Genomic DNA, 22,415 nt, shown 5'->3' with positions numbered 1-22,415 from the left:
CCACATGGCTGTGGCCCCACAGCAAGCCTGGCGGGAGGGAGGGGAGGGGAGGTGTGGGGCCAGGGACAGTGGAGACTCCACCCCAAGTGGCACGTCCGGGGGGCAGCCTGGCTGTATGTGACGTGGTCTCTTAAAGGAACCTGGACTGAGACCAGGGCCTCTCACAGGGGAGCAAGGCCCCAGCCCGCCCCGCCTCAGGAGCCAGAGGCGCCAGCCCACCAGTTCCAGCCGGCACCCTGTGCGCATCACTGCTAACCTTGGAAGCACGGAGGGACCGCGAGACAGACAGCCCCAGTCCTTGCCGCCGTCAGGAGCCGGGATCAGGGGATCAGTGATGGCTCCTATTGTCCAGAAAACGGTTTTCTAGCAAAATGCATGCAACTTGTTAACCTCGCGGCTGGTGGCACCTGCAGTCCACGCAGCTCTCCACGGAGCGCGGACACTCTGGGGCAGCTCTCCACGGAGCGCGGACGCTCTGGGGCAGCTCCCTCCACGGAGCGCGGACGCTCTGGGGCAGCTCCCTCCACGGAGCGCGGACGCTCTGGGCAGGCAGGCAGGCAGGCAGGCAGGGAGCACAAAGCACAGCGGTTCTGCCACGTGCAGCCCAGCTCTCCTGCCCCGAAACACCGCAAGGGCTCCAGCATCCAAACACGGGGTGACGCCAAGCCCCAGAGGACTCTGGGCATCAGGCAGCAGGGAGGCCGCTTGTGAGCTGAGGGAGCGACCGGCAGCGGCCCCAGCAGAGCCGAAGGCTGGGTCACAGCTTAGGCCACGGACGAGCGCCACATTCAGACGGGGCGGGAAGCTGACAACGCTGCTTGGAAGCCTGGAGCTGCGGCCGGCTTTGCCACCTTGGGCTGAGGTTCTGAGTTCCGGTATCACCACGCTGGCTTGGACCCTTCCTCTAGCCCCGGCACAGGATGGGCAGCCAGGCTCCGTGCCGGACGCTGTGGCCAGTGCGCCCTCTCTCACCCGTGCAGCCCTGTGCTGAGCCCTGCGGGCTGCCACCTGCAGCCACCGGCCACTGGGAGCGAGCAGGGCGCCAGTATGGGAGGTGCGCCCGGCGCTCAGGCTGGGCTCCGTGCTCTTCTCTCACTCACTCCCCTGCCTGCACCCCAGTCTGGGAAATGGGGACCCCTCCTGGCAGGGAGGGGTCATCACACCTCTTGCTCTTGCCAAGGACCTGGGAGCCCAGGAGGGCCTGGGGGGTCACAACCTGAGACCCCACTCTTGCAGCACTGGTGTCGCTGATGCACAGGAATGGAGTGCGGCCCCACCTGTCACACAGCTCCGAGACTGTACAACATGAAAGCGAACACTTGGGGTACACCTGCCTTCTCCCCAAGACGGGACAATCCACACCCCCAGAGGCCCAGGGAGGTGCCTGTTCTTTGGGAGTCAGCAGGGGTGGGCGGGGCAGAGCTTGGAGGGGGAGCGAAGTGTGCACAGTGACCCCACTTCCTCGGGACACTTAGGGAGTGACCCCAGCACAGAGGTGGCTGAGAAATGACCTGGGGCACTGTCACCCTCAGCCCCCATGGCTTCTCACAGACCCCAACTGGAGATGAGAAAGCAACCCCAGGACGCTGCTGTCACCCGGAGGCGCAGCTCCCCGGTGAGCCCGGCAGGGGTGCCCTGGACTTGCTGGAAGCCCCCAGCCCTGAGCACCAGCGCTCCTGCCGGCACCATGTTCTGGTCACAGGGCCTCTGAGTGTGTCCCATCTGCGACTCAAAATACTGCCCACCCCACCCCAAGTGTGGTGAGAGCTGCAGTTCCCTCACCACTCAGACGCCCGCACGCACTCACCTCCCCCTGCGCCTTCCCTGCAGCACGGGCCCCAGCCCGGCAGCACCTCTCTGGGGAACGCTCACTGTACTTAAGCCCCGGCAGAAACACCACCTCCCTGGCCCCTCGTTGACCCGTAAGGAAAGTCCTTCCCTTCTTAAAGAACAGACAGCTCTGAGAGGGAGGGGGCGGGGCGGGTGCCGCGTGGCAGCCAGGACCCAGGCTCTGGGAGCTTCCATATCCTTCCGTGCACCTGGCAACACAGACCCCACAGTGCCGTCAGACGCCCGGCCTCCGGAGCTGTCAGAATCCGGAACAAGGGTCTGGGGTCGCAGGGCCAGGAGCCGCGGGCAGGGCTGCACTCACTGAGCCGACTCTGCTTTTCCACGGTACCTGTCGGCCCCTCCGTGCGCTGTGCCGTGGAGACAGCCCGCCCGTGCCTCCTGCCCAGCCACCACCGCGCCCTGGGTGCAACACACACGGGGCACAGCCGCGCCCCTCAGTGCTCCCAGTTAAAAAGAAAAAAAAAAAAGAAATCTAAAAACAGACTCTCTTCCTTTTATCCTCCTCTGTCCCTCCCCCCACCGAACGCTCCCACCTGAGGAGTCCTAGCTGCCTGCCACCAGCCGCAGACCCAGCTGAAAGCGAGAGGCCGGAGGCGGCGCAGCCCGCGCTGGGGCTGTCGGGAAGCTCCTGCTGGCCAGCAGGACCGTCAGTGTGTGAACAGTCTGCCGGGCGCCGTCCCCGGCGGGCGCCGGCCCCGGTGGGAGGTCACGCCGTGCCCGCCCAGCCGCCCGGGGGCTCCACGGAGCCGTTGGTTGCCTTCTTGACCTTCTTCACGTTCTCCGTCACCCCAGACGCCGTCACTCTGAGGAGGGAAACACAGCAGTCAGGGAACCGCCTCGTCTCAGACGCCCTGCAGGCTGGGGGCCCTGGCCAGCTCACTCGACCTCTCTGTGCTAAGCATAAACACATCCCGCTTTCCAGAACGGTCGCAGGAAACCGGTCTCCAGAGCACCCACGACAGCCGACCTCACCGACCGCCATTCACCTCCTGCCTGCCCCCAGGACTTTAATTTATTCTTTAATTACTGATTTATTTGAGAAGCAGTTAGAGAAGGAGAGGACTTCCATCCACTGGTTCATTCCCCACATGGCCACAATGGCTCAAGCTGGCCGATCCAAAGCCAGGAGCCAGGGGCTTCTTCTGGGTCTCCCATGTGGGTGCAGGGCGCTGCAGGCGGGGTGTAAGCCGTCAGCCCCTGCAGGGTGTTAATGCGCATCATGCCGGGCAAGCCATCTGCGCGGGTCTAGCAGCCGGCCACCATGGGTCATTTCAGAGTCGTGGGATGGAACCAGGGCCCGTTGAGGAAGAGCCAGGCTGCTTTCCGCCAGCCCAGGTCCCAGTGTCGGTCAGATGCAGCCGCAGCACCAGGCTGTGGGCTCCCAGGGCAGGGCCTTCTGTCTGGGGCAGGCACAGTGTTCACAGCAGGCCTGTGGCTCTGCCCGTGGCACTGCCCGGTGGCGTGAGGCCTCTCCCTCTGAACGCGAGGCCCTGGGAGGACCTCTGGCCTCACGGAAGGGCAGCCGGCAGCCTTCCAGGCGCTCTGGATCCACGAAGGAACAAAGTGGCTCCACGAGCAGCAGAGGGAACCAAGTGGCAAAGGCCCCGGGGCCATCGTCCCACACTTGGCACCACCAGGAATCCCTGGTCAGTAACAGCGATCACACCTGTCGGCCCCAGGACCCAGCCGCCACCCAACAACGGCAACACGGGACCCCTGAGACGCCTCCGGAGTGCAGAGCTTTAGGGGGAAGATGGCTTCCCCCCCTTCCTTCCTGTTGCAACCAAACCCCCGAGCCGCCCAGAGGTGCAGCTGTTCCCAGAATCGAGGCATGGCCGAGCCGTGGCCTCTGGGAAACGTGGCTCTCGGTGGTGAGAGCGGCAGCGGTCCTCAGACCAAGGGCGTGGCTCCCTGACTCTGGCCGGCAGGCTCCTCTCACATCTCAGGCCTGAGGGAGACCGTGCGGCTCCCAACTCGACCTCCCAAGGGCAGCACGGCAGCCCCACGCTGCTCCAATTGCAGCAGATCAGAAAGGAACAGAAGCCTGAGCCTTCTAGAAACCGCCCCAGAGCAAGGCAAGTGTCCAGGGTTACAGCACCACGTGCAAAGGGCAGAGGGGGTGGGCTCACGCTGGCACGGCCACCGTGGCCCTGACAGGAGGCTGGGGCGCGTGTCTACATTTCCTTCCGGATGGCCGGCCAACTGGGAAACTCCGGGTACCATCCACGGACCGTGCGCAAGGTCCCTGGTGGAACGGAGGAGCAGACCCCGCCCTGGGTTAGTCCTGACCTGCGTCTGTGGCTTTTCACCCAACGGGACATGCTCAGACGCTGCCGCCTCCCCTCCGCCGCCCACAGAGGCCATCAGCAGGACCTGCCTTGGGCTCACCGTCCCAGTGACAGGGCTGAGCACAAAGAGCTGTCCCCGGCTGCCTAACCTGCCTGCCAGCCCCAAGACCCAGCGAGGCTGCAGCCGAACTGCAAGGTCAAGGCTGAGGCCCTGGGGGCAGCAGAGGGGAGGGCGAGCAGCCTGAGGCCGACAGCGCAGAGGCGCTCTGTCGCCATTCTTTTCTGGAAAAGGAGGGCCCTTTCCCAGCGCAGTGACTCAGAAAAGCCCACCCGGATGACGCAGGGGTCAGGGGTCAGGGGTCGCCGGCAGGCCCACAGGCAGCTCTGAGGACCACGCCCCGGCCCAAGCCCACCCGGATGACGCAGGGGTCAGGGGTCAGGGGTCGCCGGCAGGCCCACAGGCAGCTCTGAGGACCACGCCCCGGCCCGGGGTCAGGTGGGGCTGCTGGAAGCAGGGCTCGATGATGGTCAGCAGGACGGCAGGTCCCATCTTCCTGGCTAGACCCAGCAGCGGCCAGCAGACCAGACCGGGAGTCAAACCAATCGCGAGAGCCTGAGGCTGGAGCGCCCGCACCCGCACCCGCGTCATCTGTTACAAATAGAGCAGCCACCTCTGGAGCAACTGGTCCACCGCTCACCGCGTCGCTTTCAGTTAGAAAAGGGACGGGGCCGAGGAGAGGGAGGGAAAGAAGGCTTCTTACACAGACTCCATCTCCAGGTCGTCTTCCTCCTGAGACAGCTGCAGGTAGGGGTTGTCTGAAGCCGGGCGGAATTTGTACCCCGTAAGTACAAAGAACACCAGCGTGGCCATTTCATCCAGGAGCTGCAGATTTTAAAACCCACCACACATAAAGGGGTTAGCAACACTCTTCTTCAGAAAGCAGTGGAACTAACCAAACTGACACAGCCCCTCCACGGCCCGCCACAGCTGCAGGTGGTCTGCAGGTTTACTGCGGCCCCCACCAAAGCACCCTTGCCTGGGACACCAGTGGCGAGCTGGTGCTCGGAGGAGCCCCTCACACCCATGGCGCCCACAGCCGGGACCCTTGGAGGAGCCCCTCACACCTACGGTGCCCACAGCCGGGACCCTTGGAGGAGCCCCTCTCACCCACAGTGTCCACAGCCGGGACCCTTGGAGGAGCCCCTCACCCACGGCGCCCACAGCCGGGACCCTTGGAGGAGCCCCTCTCACCCACGGCGCCCACAGCCGGGACCCTTGGAAGAGCCCCTCGCCCACGGCGCCCACAGCCGGGACCCTCGGAGGAGCCCCTCACCCACGGTGCCCACAGCCGGGACCCTTGGAGGAGCCCCTCACCCACGGTGCCCACAGCGGGGACCCTCAGAAGAGCCCCTCACCCACGGCGCCCACAGCCGGGACCCTTGGAAGAGCCCCTCTCACCCATGGCACGCACAGCCACATGTGAGCTCAAGGAAGTCTCCAAAGCATGTGGCACAGACCGTGGCGTCTAACGAGCTCTGCACCTCCTGAAATATCTCATTACTGAAACAATGCTAAGGGGCGAGCGAGGGAAGGTGCGTCCTGAACGCCTCTGGCCCGTGGCTGCAGGAGAGCACCTCGGGCACACAGGGCCAACCTGACTGCCTGAGGCTCTTCTCTTCAAAGACTTTCAAGTGAAAACTAAATCAATAATGCAGTTTCTTCCAGATTTCTCAAGTGGTCCAGCAGCTGTCCTGGACAGACCAGGCCACCCCCAGAGACGTCCGTAAGCACCTGAAGTTACCCCCAAGCCCTGATGCCCTGGCTCTGGGCCTGGCAGCGGCCTACCTGGTAGAGCCACTTCCACTGGAAGGGAACAGCAAGTTTAAGGAGAAACGCGATGATCCTGGTGAAGTATATGTAACACACGATCTAAATGAGCAGGAAAGAAATGAGGAAAAAAAAATCAGAGAAATTAAGGCATCACTTTCTTCCCACAACTTGCTTTCACAAGTTAATCCACTCACAGTCCTAACTAAGGAATGCCGCGGGGAGAGCCGCTCGTCTGCTGCCCACACTGCAGGGGTCTCGTCCCTCGCTCCAGGCGACCACGACCCTGCTCGGCCACGCTGGGCAGAGGACAGGACAAGGCAGGGCCACCCTGAACTCCTCCCCAGCTGTCCGCAAACAACCCCGGGACCTCAGTAACACTTCCCAGCAGCAGACTGCAGCAACAGCAAAACAAAGCCACGCAGGCAAACAACGACTTCTGGTCTCTCCACGTGGATGCTGGAACACGGGAGACGGACGCTCAGAAGAGGCCCGGCGCTACTCTGACAAGCAAGGACGTCTGTGCCCGTCCTCCTCGTGACGGGCCTGCCGGGCCGGCTCCCCGAGCACGGCCTGATCGTGGGCTCCAGCCCAGGGCAGCCGGGCTCGCAGGTCAGGCCATGTCCGCTGGGGACTGCTCACCACCCTCTCCACATGCAGCGAGAGGTGTGTGCCGACAACTGTGCCTGCTCCAGTGGGTGACACAATCCACGGGAAAGGCAGTACGTCCAACCCCAGCAGGGCCTCTGCCTTGCTCTGTCCCACCGCAGTCTCTCGGGTTTGCCCAAGCAAAGGAACCATCTCAAGTGACAGTCAACACGGAAACCGCAGGTGGGAGACCTGGGACTGTTCTCTCAGGACCCAGGAAGCAAACTCAAGACCCACACCTTCCATATGCCAAGAATCTACAACCCTGAGAGTCTCAAGCAAGTCCCATGCGCGGTGCTATCTTAGAGCCTGCTCAGGCCCCCAGAGTCCTGGGTTCAGGCTTTATACAGACTGTCTCAATTGCCTGTTCTGAAGTAGGACCATCAGCAGGAACCTAGTTTCCTGCAGAGAACCCAGACAGATGCAGACACGCTGGTAAATGTGAGTGCTGGGGTGCAGCAAGCAGGCCGCGTGGCGGGCAGTCCCACTCCCCTCCGCAGTGGGCAGCTGCAGCGCCTGCGTGCCCTGGGCAGGGGTGGGAGAGCAGCTCACAGGGGGCCTGTGCCGGGTTTCCATAATCGCTGCATTTGTATTTAACCTCAAGCCTGTGGTATTTCCTAAGTATTTAAAGCCAACATTTTACATAAAGTGACTCGGACATCTCCCCACTCTGCGATCCCGCTTGAGTCTACAAGCAGAAACCACAGAGCTCCAGGCCAGGCTCCCGCGCCTCCCCCACCCTCGGACACCCGCGGCCCCACTGCTTGAGTGGCGCGCGTCCAGATTCAGGACTGGTTTCGCTCACCAAGACGTAGTAGTGCCTGAAAAGCTTCAGCTTTGCTAGGTTGATAGCAGCTGGGGAGAAGAGAGAGAAAGCGAGAGGTTAACATCCTTCCTCACTCTAAAGGCCACTCCCACTCAGTGCTGCCCTGAGGCGCAGCCACGGGGACAGGGGACAGGAAGCTGCTGGGGGCTCTCCCCAGCCTGAGGGAGAGTGGAGGGCCAGCGCAGCGGGCCCAGCGGTGCACTGAGCTGGTGCAAAGGGTTCCGAGGTACTCCCCATGCTGGGGCCAGCAGCTTTAGCCTGCCACGTTGCAATTACGTTGACCCCAGAGGAATCAGGACTTTTCTTCCCCGGGCGCCAGCTGAGCCCTTGAGCCCCACCCTGCGCTGTGACAGTCCGGGAGCTGCCCCCTGGCTGGGATGCAGACGCTGTCAGCCCCCAGGTCCATTCTGCGAAGTCCACTTTCCTTCAAGCGCCTTACAAGAAACCCTTTGCACACCACCTCCCTAGCTCTGACCTCCCTTCCCGAAGTGCAAGGCAGCCAAGCAGGACCACTCCCGACACTGCCTGCAGCTGTGAAACACTGATGACCACAGAGGGCAGCGGGAGCCCTCGCCATCGGCAGTCCTCTCATTCATCATAAACCTTCCCGCAGGAGGCAAATTAATTTTGCTTAAGAGCACTCAATTACTGATGCAGTGTAAGAACGGGCTGTGGTGGCGAAGGCTTTCGCCTTCTTCCTCTCTCCTCTGGCTCATGGGTGGGGGCAATCAAGCTGGGAAATTCCTGGAACCCTGAATCACCTACAAGGTGAGCATCAAGGAGGAGCAGCTGCAAGACCCCTCCCCCGGCCAGGAACCAAATGCATGGACGAGGGGAGGACACCGCGTGTGCCTGGGAGCCCCCTCGGGACGGGAGTGCGGTGCAGGGACTCAGCCCCTCCGCAGTCTCCTGTAACTTACTAAGTCTCTCTCGTCTTCACCTGTACGAGTGAGGCAGGGCCTGGGGCAACCCCGGCTCCTGGCATCCGTGGGGAGAGGGGTGCAGGAGGCCAGCCCCACGCTCACAGAGGAGCTGCAGGACCAGGAGAGGCTGCACTGTGCACATGAACAGGGTCCCCGTGGACGGAGAACCCGTGTGTGCCCGAGCCCCTCGCCGCACGTGGGCTCGCTCCTGCTCCCGGTCCCTTGACCACTGCCGCCTCCTACTGCCCTCTGCTCTTCCTTGTGAGTGACTGAGGACAACAGCCCTGGTGAGAACTGTGCCCTGACAAACGGAAGCTCCACGGCGCCGCGTCAGGACAGAGGAGGGGTGAGCGTGGCTGCCAGGGAGGGATCCCGACCCTGGCCAGGAGGCCAGGGCTGAGAGTGAGGATTTCCCAGAGCCCCGAGCCAGAGCCAAGTGAGAGAATGTTCGGGAAACAGCAAACTCCGAGACTCAGAGGTGAGACGGCTCCACAAGTCCAGGAAGACAGGCGGAGAGCAGCTGGGCAGCGGAGAGGCCAGCAGACGGGGCATGGCCAGGAGCAGAGCCCCACGCTGGTGAGCACCCGCCCTCTGTGCAGGCTCCTGGCCCAGGAGCCTCCCGGGGGCTTTAAGCAGAAGCCCAATCACTGCCACGGTCAGGTGTACGTTTAGGCCCCTCTGTGGGAGAAACGAGAGGCAGTGGAGGTGTGGCCTGGGAGGGAAGGTGCTGACCCTCCTCAGTGTCCAGCTGGGGAGGAGGGCACAGGCAATGGCACAAGGAGACCAGAAAGGACGCCTCAGGTGGAGGCTGGCAAGTGGACCCCCGCCTTGCCTGCCGAGGACACGTGGGCGGTGGGAGGGTGAAGGCGCGCGGGTCTGAGCTGGGTAAGGAGCCCATGGGGGGAGCACGGGCAGGAGGCACCACGCACCACCATGGACCAGCCCCTGGGGGAGCCTGCTCGTCCCACACCAGGGCACCAGGAAGAAGCCAGAGCATGGCGCTGCCCATCCAGGATGGGCTAAGGGCTAACAGACGGAGCTGGGGACCCCCGGGGTGGGCTCTGAGAGATGCAGCCGTGGCAGGCAGAGTTCGGGCTGGCTTCCCGAACTCCCCAGACACGACGGCGTCACCACTCAGACACTCCCTTCCAAGACGCAAGCCAGGGGGAGCAGGCTCCCGACGCCCAGGCTACTGTGCAGGTCACAGGCAGGGCAGTGAGGGCAGGGGCTAAGCTGTCTTCGTGGCGCAGCAAACAGGAGAGCACAGAGGTTAAGACCACAGGCCCTGCACATCTGAGCTTCCTGGCTGTGTGACCTCAGAGAAGTCACCTAACCTCTCAGAGCCTTGGTTTCTCCAACTGTCAGGGAAAGAAAGGCAAGACCTAACCCGGGCTGTTGGGAGAATTCACAAGGCAGGCCGGCGCCCTGGGTTCTAGGACCAGTTGGGGCACCGGATTCTGTCCCGGTTGCCCCTCTTCCAGGCCAGCTCTCTGCTGTGGCCCGGGAAGGCAGTGGAGGATGGCCCAGTTCCTCGGGCCCTGCACCCGCATGGGAGACCAGGAGGAAGCACCTGGCTCCTGGCTTCGGATCAGTGCAGTGCACTGGCCGTAGCGGCCATTTAGGTGGGTGAACCAACGGAAGGAAGACCTTTGTCTCTGTCTCTCTCTCTATCTCTGGCTGTCAAAAAAAAAAAAAAAAAAAAAATTTTTTTCACAAGGCAGCTCCCTACAGGGTCGGGACCGTGTGAGGGGCGCACTGGGCTGGCAATGCTCTCACAAGCGTCCAGACTCGAGTAAACCACGCTGGAACCAGCCTGGGGCTGGTGAGGAGTGAGGGCGCAGAGCAGGGCAGGGCCAGTCCTGGAGGGCACCGGGCGGATGCAGTTCCCCGCCGTTAGGCAAGGGGGGGCAGGCTGCGGCTGCGCTGGATCCCAGCCCCACTCTGCTCTTCCTCCAGAGCCCCTGGGTTAAGAAGCTGAGCAGCCGGCGCTCGCTGGACCACGGGGGAGCAGGCTCCCAGGAGAGAGGGCGCACCAAGGCCAGGCTGGCTATTTCTGACCCCACCGCGAGGAGCAGCAAATATGGTCAAAGAATGAGCACGGGGAGAGGAAACGTGCCCCGGATGGGAGCCAGGAGCCCTGAATTCCGGCCGCTGCACCATCGTAACTCAGTGCCTGCCCCGGCCTGCGCTGCCGTCTCAGGCACCAGGCGCCTCATCTGGAGAGCTTGATTTACGTCCCGATGCCAGGCCGCCCAGTTCCTACGTGGTCAGGCCTGGCCATACAGGCTTCCACACCACTGCGGGGGGCGGGGGATCACGGCCCTACCCTGGGGCTCCCACACAGCTGACCTGCACACGCCGCTCGCTCTCAGCGACCATCAGTCTCCAGTCTGACAACTACTTCTTTAAAAAAAATTAAATTTATTTTCAATTTATCTGAGAGGCAGAAAGAGAGAAATCTTCCATCTGCTGGTCACATCCCAAATGTGTGCAACAGCCAGGTCTGAGCAGGCTGACCAGGCCTCCGGACTCCACCTGGACCTCCCACACAGGTGGCCGGGACCCAAACACTTGAGCCGGCACTGCTGCTCCCCTGGGTGCTCATCAGTAGGAGCAGAACAGCTGGGGTCAAAGCCGGCGCGCCAACAGGAGGTGCGGGGTCCCGGCAGATGTCCGCCCAGCAAACACCTCCTACTGCGGAGAACGCAACAGGAGCCCACCGAGAAGGAAAGGCCGCAAGCGTGCGGCAAGCCGGCGCTGTCGCTGGCCTGGGGAGGAAGGGCCGGTGCGCACGCCTACCGGGCCCTGTGCCTCCAGACACTCTCCTCGCCGCAGCAACGGGCAGCAGCGCGGCCGTACAAGGCCATCCCCTCCCCACCAACGACCTCCCTGGCCGGGCTCGAACAGTGACAGTGAGGACAGCACCGCATGATCCCGTGCCAGCGCGGGGTGAACCTCTCGCTTCAGCCCAGGTGGCGCCCTCGCTGCTGCGTGGCAGGGGAAGGGCTCAGGCTGGAGCAGCGAGTGTGCCACCACGGCACACAGCTCCTAAGTGGCGGTGCCAGGCCTTGTGCCCGTCTGGCTTCCCACAAGGACGGAGGTGTTGACACCCATGCTGGGCACGAAGGGAAAGGCAGTCCGCGCTAAGCAGTAAACAACGGATGATTGAAGGGACACACAGAAGCTACTACGAGGGTGAAAACTTCCAACACAATCGGCCGTGCTTGCAAGGACAGCCTCGGGCTGGAGGGAGGGCGGCCCCGACCATGCCTGCTCCTCCTGCAGCGCCTCCCGCCTCCGAGGGGGTTTTCAGGCGCTCAAAGATCAGCGAAACGCGGACCTGAAGCTGGGACAGCCTGAGAGCTGCCGGGACTCACTCTGGTCTCAGCGACTCCACGTCTGCCAAGCCCCTCACTCCCCAGAGACACGGAGGTCCAGGCCACAGGGGGCCTGACGGCTCCACCCCCACCCAGGAAGCCGGTGCAGAAGGCCACCTCTGATCTGCCTCCCAACACACATTCAGCAATGGCCCAGAAGATGCCACCCACCACCGAACTGAACAGTGAGGGGCCGAGCACTCTGCGTAAGTAAAGTTCCATCTCAAATGATAAATAAAGGCAGCAAGGCAAGCAGTGGCAGCGGCCGGCCAGCCTGGCTCCGAGAGACCACCGCAGCACAGCCCTCGGCTTCCAGCTCACTCCCTACACCGGCGGCCCTGCAACAGCAAGTGTGCAGAGGGCCCTCCCGTCTCTGCCCGCCATGCGTGCAGCCGCAATGCTGTGGGTGCCATCAGTCACATGGCGCTCCCTCCTCCCTCCCCACACCCTGGCTGCCCGCTGCGCTGTCACAGTTGGCAGTGGGCCAGCTGAGGACCAAGGTCAGAATCCCCATTGCCGGTGACCAGCAGGCAGCACCTCAGAGAGAGCACAACCTTCCCTGTATACAGCAGCCACCCAGCGCAAAGCGCCGGCCTCACCACGGCTCACAACCCACAGCAACCTCAGCTGCGGCCAGCCAGGGCCACACCAGGCAGACGCCAGGCCCCATGCTAAGCGGGCACCCAGCACCTGAGAGGCCCGGGAAAGCCCTGGCGATTTGTTCCCTGACACAGCTGCTCCCGTCTGGCTACAGAAGCGGCCTCTCTGCCTTCGCCTGTGGCTCACAGGAACCCGGGGGTGTCCCTGCTAACTGCCCACCTCATAATGTCTGCCAGAAGCTGTGACTGGGCTGATCTGTTGAGGGAAAGTAACAGGTATTTTAGGAGATTAAAAGAAATAAAAAATCCCTGCATTAAACCAGCCTAACAAATATGAGCCCTCAGAAAGTCTGTGGAAAGAAGAATCAGGAGAGGAATTGGGTGTACAAAGTGAGGCCCGTGCACGGCATTTTCCTAACTCACGATCCTGCACGACCTTCTCCAGACCCCACAGCTCTCTAGCACTCCTTCTCTTCAAAACAGTCTCGTTAGCGACGGTTTTAAACCTTTCTAGGTTCACAAGCCCACTGCCCATTTGCAAAAAGCCACAGGTCAACGCACGTACAAAGTCTCACCTGCAGTTTCCGGCCCCCACGGGGCCCCTGGGTAGCAACTCACGGATGCCGTGTGGACACCTGAGTTAGAGGGTCAGCGAGGCTCACGGGATGCGGCCCTGAGCTCAGGGCAGGGCTAACAGAAGCCACATCAGCTCAGGCCCCCAGAGAGCAGGGAGCACCCAGAGTGCTCCCAACACAGCACCCGACAAGCCGGCCGCAAGCAGGACCCTCCCGGCTCAGGGCAGACTGACAGTCACCCTCGACAAAGAGGCGAGAGGAGGGAGGCTACGCTTCGGAATACCCAGGCGGAGGGACCCTCGTTGCTTCTGCCTCTCCTCCCCCGAGTCAGGGAACAGCGCTCCAGGGGCCGGGCTTGCAGCAGGCACCCCCGGCCACACGGGACTAGAGAGGCTGCCCTCTGCCTCAGGCTGATCTTCCCGAAGGTTTCCAGGCTGCGGTCTCCACCACCTCCGGCAGTGCAGGGGCTACCTCACTTTCGGAGTCAGAGGTGAAAGCTGGATCGAGGCACTGAGCCAGGGCCAGGGAGAGGGAAAGAGGGCCTACAAACGCGCAGGCGGAACTGCGGAACCACGAGGGGAGCCCATGTGGAAGGCAGCTCAGTAAAGAGAGGCAGACCTGCCCATCGCAGGAGTCACAGGTCCGCAGACCTCGCGAGCAGACCAGGTGGGAAGAACTCGGCTCAGGACAGCCGGGCCTGGGGAAGACTCAGAAGCACTCAGCCGTCCGCAAGGGGCAGTCACAGCCACTCAGCGTTCAGCGTGGTTTGAGAATGGCAGCTCCTCAACGTCTGAGCACAGAGGGTGGCAAAGGTTTCCGGTAACGGGAGAGCCGTGGCCGGCCGGTGTCTCACAACCGCTGCACTCCGTGACTGGAGCCCGGCAGCCACGGCGATGAGCTGGCTAAGGGGCACGGCTGCAGTCAAACGAAACCCAGGCAGGTGGGTGGGACGTGGCCCAGCTGCGGCCCCCGCATCGTGCTGCGAAATGATAGGGCGGAATCTGCTTCCTCCTTTCCCTCCAAATCGGCATTTTTGCGTAGGAAAAAGGCAGATGGCAGTGTCATAGAGCAGCCAGAAGCAGCCCACGGAACCCAACAGGCAGCTAGGGCAGACCTCTCGGTGCCCCGGGCGCTCTCCAGAGGGCGAGCCGCCATGCGGTCACGCAGGGGAGCAGGCTCCGTGGCCTCTAGAAGCAGTGAGTATCTCACAAGCAAGAAAAACCCCGTGCAACCAGAAACCATGTGTCTGGTCTGTTCTGTGTCATTAAACAGAGCACCTAAGATGGGGCCGTTATGAAGGAGAGCAGCTGACTCCTCTCCCAGTGCAGCAGGTTCAGGAGCGGGGAGCCAGCACCTGCCGGCTCTGACGCGGGCTCACAGAGGTGACAGCACGTGTGACAGACGTGAAGGTGGACAAGAGCCAGGTGCAGGGCACAAGCTCCTGAGTGGGAAGGCACGCCTTGGGGGACAGAGAGAGCAATCCCTCCCCGACCTAACCACCCCCCCCACATCCACACCAGGGACTGCGCTCCTAACCACCCCCCACATCCACACCAGGGACTGCACTCCTAACCACCCCCACCCCCCCTACATCATCACACCAGGGACTGCACTCCTAACCACCCCCCACATCCACACCAGGGACTGCACTCCTAACCACCCCCAACCCCCCCACATCCACACCAGGGACTGCGCTCCTAACCACCCCCACCCCCCCACATCCACACCAGGGACTGAGCTCCTAACCACCCCTCACATTCACACCAGGGACTGCGCTCCTAACCACCCCCCACCCCACATCCACACCAGGGACTGCACTCCTAACCACCCCCACCCCACATCCACACCAGGGACTGCGCTCCTAACCACCCCCCCCACATCCACACCAGGGACTGCACTCCTAACCACCCCCACCCCACATCCACACCAGGGACTGCGCTCCTAACCACCCCCCACCCCCTACATCATCACACCAGGGACTGAGCTCCTAACCACGCCCACCACATCCACACCAGGGACTGCGCTCCTAACCACCCCCCCACATCCACACCAGGGACTGCACTCCTAACCACCCCCCCACATCCACACCAGGGACTGCGCTCCTAACCACCCCCCACCCCCTACATCATCACACCAGGGACTGAGCTCCTAACTGCCTCCCACCACCCCACATCGCCACACCAGGGACTAAGCTTCTAGTACACAAATCCTTGAGGGACAAACTCTATCCAAATCACAGCACAAACCAATTGGAAACTGGGCAGGAGTCGGCATTGCGGATTAGCAGGTAAAGCCACGGCCTGCGAGACGGGCATCCCGTAAGGGAGGCTGTTCGTGTCCTGCTGCTCCACTTCCAATCCAGCCCCCTGCTAACGCACCTGGGAAAAAGCAGCAGAGGACGGCCCTAGTGCTTGGGCCCCTGCACCCGCGTGGGAGACCTGTTAGAAGCTCCAGACTCCTGGCTTCAGCCTGGCCCAGGGCTGACCACTGCAGCTGTCTGGGAGGTGAAGCAGTGGGTGGAAGCCCCGCCCCCCCCCCCCCCCATTCTCTCAGTAGCTCTTTCAAATAAATAATTTTTTTTTTTTTAAAGTCTGGGGGCCAGCATTGTGGTGTGCCTCGCCTTGGCACCAGCATCCCACGTGGGCACTGTAGCAGGATGCCTGGGCTTCAAGTCCTGGCTCCACTTCCAGCTCCAGTTCCGGCTCCCTGCTGTGCACCCTGGGAGGCGGCAGTGCTGGAGTCTCTCACAGAGTGCAGGCACCGGGCCCTGTCCGTCCTAGCCCTGCCTGCCACAGTCATTTGGGGGAGTGAACCAGTGAATGTTCCTGTCTCTGCACCTCTCTCTCTCTTTCAAATTATGCAAATAAATAAACAAATATTCTTCAAACCAAACCAAACCACACCACACGTAGCGAACAGTTAGGTGCTGGAGAGTCTGGAGCTCGGCATGCACCTGCACTGCTGCCGGGAATGTCAAGTGGAGTAACCGGGTGGGGCCGGGTGGCAGCTCCTCAAACACTAGACGCAGAATTAGCACACGACCCACTTCTGGGAGAAACCCAAAGGAACCGAAGGGGAGGACCTGAACAGATACTCGTGCACTCAAGGTAACAGCAACATTATTATTGTTTTTTTTTTTTTTTTAAAGATTTTATTTATTTGAAAGGCAGAGTTACAGAGAGAAAGAGGGGAAACAGACAGAGGTCTTTCTTGGGCCATTTCCACTGCTTTCCTAGGTGCATTAGCAGGGAGCTGACTTGGAAGTGGAGCAGTGAGGAATCGAACCAGCGCCCACAGGGGATGCCGGCACTGCAGGCAGCGGCTGAATCTGCTGCACCACAACGCCAGCCCCAGTATATTATTATTACTGTTATTTTAGAGATTTATTTATTTATTCGAGAGGTAGAGTTAAAGTCAGAGAGAGGGAGAGACAGAGAGAGGTCTTCCATCTGCTGGTTCACTCCCAAATGGCTGCAACAACTGGAGCTGCGCCAATCCAAAGCCAGGAGCCAGGATCTTCCTCCGGGTCTCCCACATGGGTGCAGGGGCCCAAGCACTAGGGCCGTCCTCCGCTGCCTTCCCAGGTGCATTAGCAGGGAGCTAGATCAGAATTGGAGCAGCTTGGACTCAAACTGGTACCCATATGGGATGCCAATGCCTCAGGCAGAGACTTAATCTACTATGGCACAGGGCCAGCTCCCAGCATTACCATTTTTAAAGTATAGTTGATCTGAAAGAGTGACAGGGAAAAAGACAGTGAGAGAGAGACAGAGAGAGACAGAGAGAGAGAGAGAGAGAGCTCTTCCATCTGCAGGTTCACTCTCCAAATGGCCACAACAGCCCCGCCTGGGCCAGACTCAAGTCAGGAGCCAGAAACTCCATCCACATCTCCCACACGCAGGCCATCTTCTGCTGCCTTCCCAGGCACATTAGCAGGGAACTGGATCAGAAGTGGAGCTGCTAAGACTCAAACTGGTGCTCTGATACAGGATGCAAACAAACCAAGTGGCAGCTTAACCGCTGTGCCATAATGCTGGCCCCTATGCTGGCATACCGCCATCCAAATCCTTGTCCAAGAGTAATAATGTGCATTAAATTAATCCAAAGAAGGGGCTATTAAATCTGGGGTACATGAATCCCATGAAATTTTATGAAAAACTTTAAGTAAACACTGAGATAAATTTTCTCTCTCTTTTTTTTTTTTTTGGACAGGCAGTTAGACTGAGAGAGAAAGAGAGACAGAGAGAAAGGTCTTTCTTCCGTTGGTTCACCCCCCAAATGGCTGCTACAGTCAGCATACCGCGCTGATCCAAAGCCAGCAACCAGGTGCTTCCTCCTGGTGTCCCATGCGGGTGCAGGGCCTGAGGACCTGGGCCATCCTCCACCGCCTTCCTGGGTCACAGCAGAGAGCTGGACGGGAAGAGGGGCAACCGGGACAGAACCAGCACCCTAACCGGGACTAGAACCCGGGGTGCCGGCGCCGCAGGCGGAGGATTAGCCTAGTGAGCCGTGGCGCCAGCCAAGAGATAAATTCTCAAACAGAGCTATCATCCCAATAGGGCTAAGAACCACTAGTGGGGCCGGCACTATGGCGTAGCGAGTAAAGCTGCCACCTGCAGTGCCGGCATCCCATATGGATACCAGTTCCAGTCCCGGCTGCTCCGCTTCCGATCCAGCTCCCTGCTGTGGCCTGGGAAAGCAGGAGAAGATGGCCCACGTCCTTGGGCCCCAGAACCCACATGGGAGACCCAAAGGAACTCCTGGCTCCTGGCTCCAGATCGGCACAGCTCTGCCATTTGCAGCAGATGGAAGACTTTCTCTCTCTCTCTCTGCCTCTAACTCTGCCTTTCAAATAAACAAAATAAATCTTAAAGAAAAGAACCACTCGTGTGAAGAAAGTGAGACTGACAGGATTTACCACACAGCCACAAGCTGCAACCACCACGTGCACGACTTCTCCACCTCAGGGCGTGTGCAGGACACAGCCCAGACGACTTCTCCACCTCAGGGCGTGTGCAGACACAGCCCAGACGACTTCTCCACCTCAGGGCGTGTGCAGGACACAGCCCAGACGACTTCTCCACCTCAGGGCGTGTGCAGGACACAGCCCAGACAAGGCCCTGCTCTCGGGCACGCCGCCCTGAGGTGACGGACGTCCCCAGCAAGGCAGTGGGTGAAAGCCCGTCCCGCAGCGCTGGCGGCCCACACGCGCGCCAGCTCCTGGGCCCCTGACCCACGTAGGAGACAAGAAGCTCCTGGCTCCTGGCCTTGGATCAGCTCAGCTCTGGCCAGGGGAAGTGAAGCGGTGGATGGGAGACCTCTCTCTCTCTCTCTGGTGGATGGAAGACCTCTCCCTCTCTCTCTCTCTCTCTGGTGGATGGAAGACCTCTCTCTCCCTCCCTCTCTCTCTGTAACTCTTTCAAATAAATAAAAAAGGAAAAAAAAAAAAAAAAAAAAAAAAAAAAAACAGCCAGGCAGGCAGGCTTGCACTCACGGCCACACCCCCAGACCCGAGGCTCCGGAGCCACCCAGGCAGCAGGACGGCGCTGTCTTGGTCTCGGGACCCGGTCCACTCGCTGTGCCCGAGAGGTTCTGTTTGCACGGGTGCATCTACCCACAGCCAGCACACTGTGAGGTGGACAGACGGCCGGAGGATTTCCCAGCTCACTGGAAAGTAACAGGAACACTTTCGCTGGGGTTTGGCCTCGGCTGGCCCTGTGCGGCAGCCGGCTGGGGGCCTGGTGCGGCGCTGGCGTGAGGAGGTGGAGCTGAGCCTTCAGGAAGGCAGCTGCGCTCGGGGCAGCACCCTCAGAACCTGTCACTGCCAGTCTCAGGCTGAGTCAGCTCCTGTGAGAGCGCGGTGGCACAGGAGGACCAAGCCCGCCTCCCGAGCGTCACACGCCGCGGCGCTCCTGCCCTGACACCAGCTGCACGCTGTGAGGCAGGCCCGAGGCCCGCACCGGAGGCCGAGCAAACAGCGCCGCCCCACGCCGGCCGCGGGACTGCCCCAGCGCGACCTCGATGCACCGCTCTTCTCCACCCAGGACTCAGCCGTGGGCATTTTGTTACAGCAACAGAGAACAATCTACTGCAGCTTTCTCATCAAGATCCACTCTAAAAAGGGAGGACAAACGGTTTTCCATGCCTGCCCATCTCTGGCTTAATGAAACGCAGCTAGATTTTCATACCCCCTCCTGTGTTCAACCCGGTCTGAGGAAGGGTTTTAGTGGAAGCAGACAGGAGCAGACAGCGTGAATGGCCTTTCTGGATTCCACGCTCTGAAGACGAGGGGCGGGGAGCCTGGACTGCTACCAGCGCTTGCGCACACCTGTCACACTAAACCCCACTGCTCACCCCGCACCTCACAGGGATTTTTTTCCCGTGCGTGACTGTGAACCACCAGGTTGCCTGGAAGACCTCATTTCTCCAAGCTACACAGATCTCAAAAGCACTGGAAAATCTGATTATATGATTAACAAGAATACCACTCCTGCTTGGAATTCTGTTCAGAACTGAAACCCTCGCTCCAGGCCCTGCAGCACAGCGAGGGAGGCCATGGCGTGCAATGCAGGCATCCCAGACCGGGGCACCAGCGTGAATCCTGGCCGCTCCCTCCTGACCCAGCTCCCTGCTGGTGCGCCTGGGGAAGCAGCAGAGGGTGGCCCAAGTATCCGGGACCCTGCACCCACGTGAGACCAGGAGGAAGTTCCTGGCTCCTGGCTTCCTTCAGCCTGGCCCAGCCCTGGCTGTTGTGGCCATCTGCAGAGTGAACCAGCAGACTAGCATCTGTCTCTCCCTTTGTTTCTGTGGCTTCTTTCAAACAAATAAATATTTTAAATTGAACGGTTAAGCTTATAGTAGTGGATGTAAGTTTTCCTAAATTCTAATTTTCCCTTAAAAGCACAAATTTTATCACTAGCAAAACAGTCAAGTTGTTTTCCTCAGAATGACATGTTCATCTGGTTCATTTTCCAAAAAAAGTCTGCCAAGTCCCAAGCCTAAGTAAGCACAGGGGTCATTTTATTTGTTTATTTTTTTCAATAAAACGGCGCTTATGCAGTGGGTGAGCTGTCTACGGGACATCGACATCGCGTATCGGAGCAGCTGCTCTGGGTCCCTCTGCTCTGCTTCCAGTCCAGCTCCCTGCTAACGCACCTGGGAAGGCAGCAGCAGATGACCCCAGTGTTTGGGTCCCTGCACCCAGGTGGGAGATGAGGACGTAGGTTCCTGGCTCCTGGCTCCAGCATGGCCCAGTCCTGGCTGTGGCAGTATCTGGGGAGTGAACCAGAGGATGGAAGAGCTCCTAGTCTCTCATTTCTGTCACTCCCAGCTCCCTGCTAATGGCCTGGGAAAGTGGCAGGAGACGGTCCAAGAGCTTGGGCCCCTGCCACTCACGCAGGAGAGCTGGATGGAGCTCCTGGCCCCTGGCTTCAGCCTCTCTCTGTCCCCTCCCTCTCTGTCTCTCCCTGTCATTTTGCCTTTCAAATAAACAAAATACATCAAAATCAAAAAAGGCGCTTGGTGAGAAAAGCAGCGAGTGCATCCTCAACCCAGACAACTGCACACACACTTCCTCAGACCACGCGGCGCCTCGGTACACCTTGCGCTCTGCCACACGGAGCGCCAGGCTCCCGCACCAGGAGGCGAGACTTCGCAGCTGTGGTGTCTCACCAGGGCCACACGTAGGTGACCTGAGCCTGTTCGCACCCCTGCGAGTGGAGAGCAGTGAGGGACGCGTGCCCGGCTGTGCAAAAGCTGCCAGGGGAAAGGCCAGCGATGCTCTCTCATCGACACAGTGCCCTCCGAGCCCTCGGCAGGGCCCCTCCCGGCCGCGGCGCCTCTGGTGCACGGGAGGCAGGCGCTCAGCGGGCAGCTTCGCTACTCCGAAGCTCACATCAAAGGGGAGATTCCGCAGAACCCGTCCCCGACTTTCCTTCCGATACACAAGGCCGAAAAAAGGACGTCAGAGGTAGAGACTGTTAATTAAATTTATAGTGTATTTCTCCGTGCCAGTCCTACAAGGTGAGGACATTGGAGAAGGAGGAGGGGCTGGGAGGCAGGCGAAGCAGAGCGGGGCATGTGTGCGCGACTCGGGAGCTTCCACCTGGGGCGGCAGCACGGCGGGAACGCGGGTGACCGCAGGTGACCGTGGGTGACGGGGACCTGGGCGAAACCCCAGAGGGTGGGCAGCCGCGCCCTTAACGCTTCCCTCATGCTCCCTCAGGTGCTGTCTCGGGAACCCGGAGGCTACGAGGACATAATCCAAGCAAACTCTCCCTGAGAGCCATCTTCAACCCAAGGCAGGAAGACCACCTGTGAACAGCATTTCTCCCCCTGCAATTGCTCAGCCTGGACTGCGCCCGCACCAAGGCAGATCCGTGAGCCCAAGTCGCTGTCCAGGTCTCGCTGTGCAGTCCGCCGAACAACGAGCTCATGCTGGGCACCGCGATGCCAGCCCCTGTCCAGCAACAGCTTCCAAAGGCTGCCGTGGCCCCCGCTCAGCTGCTCCAGGCTGGGCTGGGTCCCGGGGGTCCAACCACACTGATTCCAGAACCACAGGTCGGCGTGTGCACTGCAGCTCTCCTGCGCTGCCTCACTGGCCGGCACGCGGCAGCCACACCTGCAGGGGGCCAGCTGGCCAGCATGCCTTTCTTGGCACGTCCCTGCCACGGAGCACGGCTGCCTTCACGCTGGGAGCGTCACAGGCATCTTTCAAAGCACACACTGGAAAACGTATCTGCAGATTAGTTCAAAATCCCCAACGCCTGAGTCAATCCGACGAAAGAACCCGAGTCAGGCAGACCACCAGGCTGCTCTCCCGCGAGCCCCTCAGGGTCTGTGGCAGCTGCCGAGAAACAGGCCTATGCTGAGAATGGGGGCCGTGTGCCCTGGTCTGCCTGTGCCACTCCCTGCTGCACAGGGCCCATGCTGTCACCTGCTGGACAGAGTGAGCAACTGCCCGTGTGCTGCAGGCTGCGACAAAGGCAGTCTCTTCACAGGGAAGCTGGGGACACGGTGGCTCCACCTGCTGTGCCATCCACCCCTGGCTGAGCTCGGTTCCTCACCAACCACGCCCAAGCCCTCTAGAGCGAGATGGAGGAGGTGCAGGGGCAGGCAGAGGGTCAGGATGATGGGGGAGGGGAGGGGGGCGCAGGACAAGGTCGAGAAGAAAACAGACAAAACTTCCCAACTGTAAGACACAGCACTTGGAGCTCACATCCAAAAACGAAAAGCCTATCTGAGGTCGGCGTTGTGGTACAGCCGGAGACGCTGCACCCCACATGGGTGCCACTTCAGGTCCCTGCTGCTCCACTTCCTATCTCCTTCCCATCCAAGCCCCTGCTGATGCCCCTGGGAAAAGCCGAGCTTGGGCCCTGCACCCACACGGGAGTCCCAGATGAAGCTCCTGGGTCCCAGCTTCGGCCTAGCCCAGTCCTGGCTGTTGCAGCCCTCGGGGCAATGAACCAATGGATGGAAGAACTCTGTCTGCCTCTCCTTCT

General features: G+C 60.9%; 1 protein-coding gene across 1 annotated transcript in view; it reads right to left on the bottom strand.

The window, feature by feature from the left end:
- Window positions 1-2,324: 2,324 nt before the first annotated feature.
- The window catches only part of GPR107 (G protein-coupled receptor 107), a 65,617-nt gene continuing 45,526 nt past the window's right edge, over window positions 2,325-22,415 (bottom strand). Inside the window, exons 15-18 of the mRNA XM_070058072.2 lie at window positions 7,421-7,470; window positions 5,986-6,069; window positions 4,901-5,022; window positions 2,325-2,654 (exon numbers count right to left, since the gene is read on the bottom strand). Of these exons, the coding sequence (XP_069914173.1) occupies window positions 2,558-2,654; window positions 4,901-5,022; window positions 5,986-6,069; window positions 7,421-7,470 (353 nt within the window). The 3' untranslated portion in view covers window positions 2,325-2,557. The remainder of the gene's footprint in view (window positions 2,655-4,900; window positions 5,023-5,985; window positions 6,070-7,420; window positions 7,471-22,415) is intronic.

Source organism: Oryctolagus cuniculus, chromosome 1 (assembly GCF_051225735.1).
Source record: "Oryctolagus cuniculus isolate XC-2025 breed Fujian yellow rabbit chromosome 1, ASM5122573v1, whole genome shotgun sequence".
NCBI lineage: Eukaryota > Metazoa > Chordata > Mammalia > Lagomorpha > Leporidae > Oryctolagus > Oryctolagus cuniculus.
The sequence above is the reverse complement of the archived record's forward strand: the minus strand, read 5'-3'. Positions and strand labels throughout refer to the sequence as shown.